General features: G+C 44.9%; 2 protein-coding genes across 2 annotated transcripts; both read right to left on the bottom strand.

Annotated features, from left to right (window-relative positions):
* Positions 1-162: 162 nt before the first annotated feature.
* LOC112273045 (uncharacterized) lies at positions 163-2,360 on the bottom strand. The gene is made up of 3 exons (XM_024501381.3): positions 1,451-2,360; positions 941-1,170; positions 163-805 (listed from the first exon to the last, which is right to left on the bottom strand). The coding sequence occupies exons 1-3, from the start codon at positions 1,764-1,766 to the stop codon at positions 527-529; spliced, it is 825 nt and encodes a 274-aa protein (XP_024357149.1). The 5' UTR covers positions 1,767-2,360; the 3' UTR covers positions 163-526.
* A 1,584-nt stretch (positions 2,361-3,944) lies between these two features.
* LOC112273044 (heat shock 70 kDa protein 14) lies at positions 3,945-7,133 on the bottom strand. The gene has a single exon (XM_024501379.3). The coding sequence runs from the start codon at positions 6,652-6,654 to the stop codon at positions 4,204-4,206; it is 2,451 nt and encodes an 816-aa protein (XP_024357147.1). The 5' UTR covers positions 6,655-7,133; the 3' UTR covers positions 3,945-4,203.
* Between the last annotated feature and the right edge of the window lie 862 nt (positions 7,134-7,995).

Raw genomic sequence — 7,995 nt, 5'->3', positions numbered from 1 at the left:
TTTTCCTACTAAGTTGAGAAAATTATTGCATAGTTTACCAAAAAGTATTCCACATTAGACCTATCTCTAGGAATGTCATGCACGATCCAAAATACACGATTTCCAACATGTTTAAAACTCAGTGCAATCCAAACGTGTCCCCCCCCCCCCCACCACAACTCCTCCAGTTTCTAAAAATATTTTGTTAGCTTATTAAATATGTACAACCCTAAAACTATGGTATTTTCTTTTTCTTAGTTTTTCGTTCTCGTTTATTCTTTGAAGAAAAATTACAGTGCTACCACATACACATTAGATTGCAATGAGTTCATCTATTGCCAGTTCACTGGTGGTTGTGCCGAAACAACCATCCTAAGAAGCATCAACTTGGGGTGGAGAAAACGTGAAGTTTTCTCCACAGAATAACGTTGGCAGGTTTTCAACAAACGTACAGAAGCATAGCAGCTGGATGCAGCAGAGCTCTTTGAATGCAAGAATGGCAAGAGCTATGCACTCAAAGAAACAAGAGCTATGCAGGAAGGTTCACTTACAGAGATGACCAAATGGGCAAGCCGGGTAGGCTCTGGCCGCCATCCACAATGAACGTGTTGCCGGTGATGTACTGGGAGTCGTCACTAGCAAGCAAGATCACAAGTGACGTCAAGTCCGGATCAACAGCTCCCCATTTTCCAGCAGGCACGATCTTCGTAGCAACCTTGTGCAGCCACTCTTTCTGGAACAGGTCGTTTGTGATCTCCGACTTGAACAATCCTGCAGCTATGGCGTTCGTGCGGATGTTGTGATGCCCAAGCTCCATTGCCATAATCTGGTCACCACCACAGAATATTCGAGCCGCACATGAGATCAAGCAACGTAGCCAGTACAATTTCTTTAATCGTCAAAATCCTTTGGAATCAATGCATGACGCTGTAGGATTTTGGCAGAGAGGTGGGAATCGGACCTTGGAGAGATGTATTACGGCGGCTTTGGACGTGGAGTATGCTAAGCCACCGGGCAACAAGCCCCGTTCAATGCCCCCAATTGATGAAATGTTAATAATGGAGCCTCCTCTCTTCGCTGCCACTAATCGCTTCGATACAGCCTTGGACATGAGCCACGTGCCGCGCAAATTGGTGTTGAAGATGGCATTCCATTCATGCTCTTCTTGATCTATGGGGGTTCTGACAGGACCTGCGAATGATTTGGATTGATTCATGCGATGATCAGAAAATCGTTCTCTAAAACCTTCTAAAATACGCACAGGCCTTTAACATTCTTCAAACCTGCCGTTGAAATGAAGCTGCAGCAATTTATGGGAGTAAATCTTGTAGTGTCCTTGTACATTTAAGGACCTGGCGAGTACAGCTTCAGACTTGTGAACGAGACTACTGCCGACTCCTGAAGGTTTGATCAGTTTCAATTCGAACACCATATTGAGCATCTGAATAAACATAATATGAACATTAATTACCTCTCAATCCGGCATTGTTGACGAGAACATCGATATACCCTAACGCTGCCCACGCTTTTTCCACTGCAGCATCAATAACGGGCTCACTGGCACTCACATCCAACTCTATCGCTACCGCTTTCCCTGACCTTGGCCCTTTCCCTTCGCTTTGGTTCGCAAGTGCGTTGATCTCATCACAAAGCGAATCCAGCAAGTTCTTTCGCCGGGCGGCTAGAATCACATTGGCACCGTTTTTAGACAGCGACAATGCAAACTCCCGGCCCAAACCCGACGACGCCCCTGTTATAAGTGCCACTTTCCCTTCAAGCACTGCCATGTCTCTCTCCCTAACCTTTCCTTCACAACCTACAAATCCCTGGGAATACACTACAAATTACCTTCGTCCCAAATTCCAATTGCACAGTGTCTTCTATTTCTGAAAAACCCTATGGAAAAGAGTTCCTAAACCAATGGCCAACACAAAGATTCGATATGCCGATCACGGCGATGATAATCCAGACAGTGTTTTCAACAAGTACTGAAGATTGCGGTGAGCGCCTCGCAAATAGAGCTCGTAACAACTTCGTAAGCACACAAAATATAGAAGCGATAAAAATGCACCGCTATGAAGAAATCATAATCCCTCTCTGCTAAGACAGGACTTCGCTCTTTAACTACCGGTCAATGCGAATCGCGGAGCACAATTCACCCAATAAACAGCTGTATCTAGTCCAGCATCAGGGCAAATTGACCTTTAAGTCTGCACATCGAACATTTCTGCCAAATTTTCCAGTTTTTAGGCTGGTCAGGAGTCGTGATCGCCCGAAGCTCACAGAAACCTTTTGACGTCAGGAGAGCCGAAGAAAAGGGCCCTTGACGGTGGCGACGACGACGACTAGCACATCACACTCAGAGCCTCGCCATGTATCTAATTCAAGAAACTCAATATTACAACTATGATTTCTATTAGAATCTAGCTTTCACAGAAATTTCCAACCAATTTGGTTTATATGGGACCAAGATATCAAAAGTGTCGACGTAGAGAATTTGCTTGATTGAATTTCTGGATTTATGGTGATATGACTTCCTCTTCTAAGTAAAAAATCCATGAGGTTTTCTTCGCGTTTTTTCTTTTACCTATTTCCTTTCAGTCTTTTTCCCTCTCGCTCGCTCTCTCTCCCACTCTCAATCGGCTTGTTTCCACATTCCTGATAAATACAAATAGCAAGCAACTACGGAATCGCATCGGGCATCATGCATGCGGCGTGACGCATCGGGGCTGGCCACGTGACTGTGCGAGCATCAGCATGCCAGCGTGCGCACTTGTCACGAATTTAGCAGGCCTCAGCAAAGAAAGCAATTCAACAACAATGCTTGCTGAGACGGTACACAATGCTCCACCAGAAGCAGATTCCGCTTCCTCTACTACAAACAAGTACGACTGCAGAGCTGGAAGGCAAGAGCAACCTGCACGACGCAAAGGAAACAAGACGTTGTCACTTCATGCTCACGGCCGTTGTCATAGCCGTGTCATTCCGAATCCACAGGCTGCGGTTTTTTCAATTCGATCTGAAAGAGCTACTAATGCATCTGTGGCTCCGCAAAAAGCAAAGGCGAGGAAAGCAAGGCAAATGTGACAGAAGCTCTCATCCGTCATTGATGAATCGTCTCCGTTGCAACACTGTGAGGAAACTTGCCCCGATCTAGGGCTTGCATGGGTTCAAGCCCTTAATGCCAAAGCCAAGCCCCACCAAGCAATAGAATGAAATACACACACACACACATTTATACATAAATAAGATGATCAATGCATTAATAAAATATGAATGTGAATGTTCATTAAATAGTTCGCAAAGTCTACAGTAGTTGCTTTCATTTGCCAATGTAAAATAATAATCCTTCATTAAATCATAGTTTGTTGCAATTTAATCACCAACACTGATCAATCTTCAAATAGTACTCAAACAAATGCATGAACATTTTCTTGTTGAGAAATAACATGATTCTCGTGTTGACACATTCATTGGTGTGAAGATACCTAAGAACCAGAATTTTTTGTTGAAAATACGGGGCGGATTAGCAATAGCAGAAAATGCTTGTTTAATCTTCAAAATTGAACATGTGTGAAGACAGACACATAAGGGTGCTCCCTGGCTTCAGTCCCAGCAATTCAACATTCCTGACTTGGTAACATTGGTCATGAACAGAATCGTGAGTGTCATCAGTTAACCCTCTAATGACTTCATGGAGAGTCCTTGCAACCGAAAATCAAATCCGATAGTATAAAATCTCCACGTATGTTGCCCAATTATATTCGAAACGAAACGGAATGAAATGAAATGGTTGAAGGAAATAAACAAGTACTCTTAGGTCGATGGACGGAGGAGCTCAAAAAAGTTGTAAACACGCTTGTCGGAGGCTTTGCGACCTGCAATCGCCCCTAAGTCACGTCCAGAAAATCCACCAACAAAGAAGCTCTTCAAGGAATTTGCATATGCAGAGTATTACACAAAAATGATTGAAAAAACATGGTCACACAGCTTTGTTAGGATTAGAATGCTTGCAAGCTGCTGGACCCATTAATTTGAGGAATGGGGAGCAGAATGAGCAAAATTGTCCTTACTACGTTACTTTGCCCCTCCAAAAAATTAAGATAGCAATTGTACTTGTTAAGTATGATCCTCCTTGCCTAGGTTTGAGGATCCCAAGGATGTCAAGTACCTACTCATAATATGCAATTCTAATTATGAGGTAGTCCATTTCTATATCTTATACTATGTTTGCATGCTCTCAGGTTCAGGAGCTGGTGCTGCGGCATCAGTCTCCATTGGCTCGGGCGCTGGGTTATCTCCAGCAGCTGGGGCTTGTTGTTCTGGAGCAGGCTTGGCCTCCGCAGGAGTACTCTTAGGTGGTACTGGCCTTGCCTTTGTCATGATTGGCTTGCAGAATCTATCAAGGACTTCAGTCTTCTTCTTCACTTCAGCTGCAAGTAGGACCGGATTGGCACACTTAGGAAGTGCATCTTGTTGCTGCTTCTTGTCCTTGAACCATTCCTCTGCCTTGTTGCACTCGGCTATCACCTTCTCTTTGTCGGCAGCGTCGATGTGATCAAACTTCGGGTCCGGGCTTTGGGCAGCTTCGCGGAAACTTGTGATGCAGTAGGTCAGCGCCATAACAGCAGGACCCCTGAGCTCCTCTTCTCTTTCCCTAACCTCCAGTGGGTCTCCAAGCTTCTTGAGTTCGGCAAGCTTGGCAATATAAACACTTTTAATTTCATCTTCACCGTCTTCGTACAGCCAGTCTTCGGTTTCTTGCAGTCTGGCAGTCATTTCCTCACGTTCACTTTCGGTCACGTAGTTTTGCAGTTTCTCATACAATTTGTTCCTCATACTGTAGACATATGCCTCGACAGCATTCTTGCTCTCCTTTGTCTCCTCCATAACGCGATCTTGTAGCGCCATTTCGAATTCCTTCTCGACGGCTTTAGTCAATTCAGGTTGGGGAAGTCCACCGTGGATCACTTCGTGCACAGGTACATCTGTCCTCTTCGTCTTCTTCTTCTTCACAACTTCAGGCTTGGGAGCATCAGTTTCCATTTTAGCAGGAACGTCCGCAGCACCGTTCTCTGCAACGGCTGCATCTTCAGGCTTGGCATCAGTAGGAGGGGAGGCCTTCTCTGACTCGTCCTTCTTCGTGGTAGGAACTTCCACTTCCTCTTCTTCAATCATCGTGGCAGCTTCCAGGGACACGACACCGTGCAGGTTGAGCCTGATCTTAACTTTAATCTTAGCCTTCTCTGTCATGGTAGGCGTAAAGGGGCCAATAGTAAACGTGGCAATTTTGGGATTTATGTTTGGTGGCAAATCGCTCGTCTCGGCATAAAACGCGTCTATAGCAAACGTGCTCGCTCGATAGAAAGTCAACAACTTAGTGCTAGGGACGGGATTGCCTTTCACGAACACAATGTTATTGGATGAGACCTCTTCCTCACCCTCCGTCTCGGGGGCTGCTCCCTTCCACGAAAGGCCAATAGCGAAGGGAAACGAATCCTGAACCTCAAAATCCCGAACACGGAATGTCGGGCTCAGCATCGCGCACTGAAGAGTGCACCCGCGAGCAATACACTCGCTCGCATTCATCGTGCGGCTGGGTTCCTTTCCAAACACAGAACTCAGAATCTTCAAAATTGCAGGAACACGGGAACCGGATCCGACTACTTCCACGGCGTAGATCTTGTCAAGGGTAAGCTTAGACGCAGCGAGAGCCTTCTCGCAAGGGCCCCTCACCTTTTCCAAAATAGGTTTTGCCAGCTCCTCAAACTCATCACGCTTAATCATGCCCCTCACATCCTTCTCGTCCATCAAGCACTCAATGTTCAAGGGCGCGATAGGATTGGCGCTCAAAATTTTCTTCGCCTTCTCGCAACCAGAACGAAGCCTGAGACTAGCACGAGCATTAGAAACCACATCGATCTTGAGATCTTCCTTGAACTTGGTAGCAAAGTGATTAAACAGCACCTCGTCGAAGTCCCGGCCCCCGAGGCTCCTTTCGAATTCATGACTTAAAATCTTCAGCTGACCCTTCTTGAACGCAGCAATGCAAACCTGCATACTAGCGTGGCCAACGTCCACGAAAACAACATTGATTGGCTCCGTGTCGGACAAATCCGTCTTGTAGATCCCGTAAGCCAATGCCGTCGCCGTGGTCTCATGCATCAACCTCAAAGGATGTAGACCGGCAACCTGGGCAGCGTCCAAGTACGCCCGCCTCTGGAGCTCAGTGAAATAGACCGGCACACCAATAACACAATCCACCACCGATGTCCCTAAATTCTTTTCTGCAATGGACTTCAAATTTGACAGCAACATACCAAGGACCTGCGTGGGCGTGAACTGACGGGGCTCACCCAAATACTGCACGTTGATTAAGGGGGAGCCATCGGGACCCTCAGTGACCGTGAAGGGAAACAAGTGCAAATCTTTCTGGAGCTCCGGATCCGAGAACGAGCGCCCTATCATACGCTTGATCTGGGAGATAGTGTTCCTCGGATTCATCAGCGCCGACGCCGCGCCCGCCACTCCGACAAACCGTTGCTTCTCTCCGAAGGACACCACCCCTGGGGTCTCCCGCTTCGACTCATCGTTCAGCACGACATCAATCCCGCGCTGCCTCGCTACTCCCACGATGCAGTTCTCATTTCCTACGTCCAACCCTACCACACTCATGGTACCCGTTCACCTTTCTCCCCTTCAGTCGCCTCCTTGTACCGACCGACACCTCTCAAAAACCCCCGCACTACCTCACACTCCACCAACTAAATCGGAACACAAAAAATAAACACACACACACAGAGAGAGAGAGAGAGAGAGAGAGAGAGAGAGAGAGAAGCGAAAGAAGCTAGTAATCGACCTGTCTAGTACACACACAGATGTAAATGAGAGAAGCGAAAGAAGCTAGGCAACAGGGAGGCAGCAGAGAGTGGGAAGAGCAGCAATAGATGAAGCCCTAAAAGAGCCGAAAGGAAACAAACACGATGGCGAAGGGGGAGGGGACGGTCCTGGATGGTTTAAGAATTGATGGAAGGTTCTCGAGCCCCCATTAATAAGAACAACAGCAACAACAATAGCAGCTTCGTCGAGAAGCCTGCCCTGCTCTGCCCCTCTGGACCAGCGTGCACTCAGCGCCCCTTCGCTTGTGCGTGAGTGTGTGTGTGAATGTTTGAGTGCGTGCGTCTGAGTTCGGGATAGTCTAGAGCCTTCTTCTCTCCCCCCCTTCTTTTCTCGGTCCTACCTGGCAGCGTGGCTGTCGGACTCAGTACCTTCCATGGATGGATGAAATCTTGTTTGTGTTTTCATCTACGGTTCGTCAACGGATGAGTTGCTTGCGTGGCATGGCTTGGTTTCAAAGCACTTGTCTTTTATGTTTTTATCTTTTTCCTTTATTCCTGGTCGTGGATTTCAATATTAAGAATAAATAATAATTAGAGAAGTGTGTGTTTTTTGATGTAGTGTATCAATGGTTGATGGAGGTTGATGATATTTTTGTTCTAATTATGTCTGATTTATCAGAAATAAAATGACAAGCATTGGTGTGTTAGTGGAGTTTGATTGGATATTGTTGGTTGATGTTTTTTTAATCATGTTAAATTTTGTGTAAAGCCAAGTAAAATTTAGAGGGAATGCATTAATAGAAATATTCTAAAATACATAAATTATTGTGCAATTTTTAAGTTTAACTGATAATAGATGATAAGTTTAGTATCTGAATTATTGTTACTTTTGAATGTGCTAGAAATATGAAAAATGTGAAATTATTATTAATAACATGATCATCAATTCATAATCAAAATTAATTGCTATCTTACTTTTTTATTAAGATTTTTAAAATAATTATTAGAAATATTAATAGAAAATAGTTATATTGTCACATTTTCACATGCTACACTAGAGTGACCATATTTACATGCTTTTTTGTAAAATACACGTTTTGATATTTTTTCTATTTTTTCTATTTTTTATTAGACATAGTATAAAATAAAATGATAAATCTTTAAGATAGAAATCAAA

The sequence above is a fragment of the Physcomitrium patens genome, chromosome 20 (assembly GCF_059467195.1).
Source record: "Physcomitrium patens ecotype Gransden chromosome 20, ASM5946719v1, whole genome shotgun sequence".
Lineage (NCBI taxonomy): Eukaryota > Viridiplantae > Streptophyta > Bryopsida > Funariales > Funariaceae > Physcomitrium > Physcomitrium patens.
Note: the sequence above shows the minus strand (reverse complement) of the source record. Positions and strands in the feature narration are given on the sequence as shown.

Excerpts from the sequence above, each read along its gene's own strand:
- LOC112273044 (XM_024501379.3), bottom strand. The coding sequence starts at position 6,654 with ATGAGTGTGGTAGGGTTGGACGTAGGAAATGAGAACTGCATCGTGGGA.
- LOC112273045 (XM_024501381.3), bottom strand. The coding sequence starts at position 1,766 with ATGGCAGTGCTTGAAGGGAAAGTGGCACTTATAACAGGGGCGTCGTCG. Across the intron at positions 1,171-1,450 it reads CAACAATGCCGGATTGAGAG|GTCCTGTCAGAACCCCCATA; the intron begins GTAATTAATGTT and ends AATCATTCGCAG. Across the intron at positions 806-940 it reads CCGTAATACATCTCTCCAAG|ATTATGGCAATGGAGCTTGG; the intron begins GTCCGATTCCCA and ends GGTGGTGACCAG.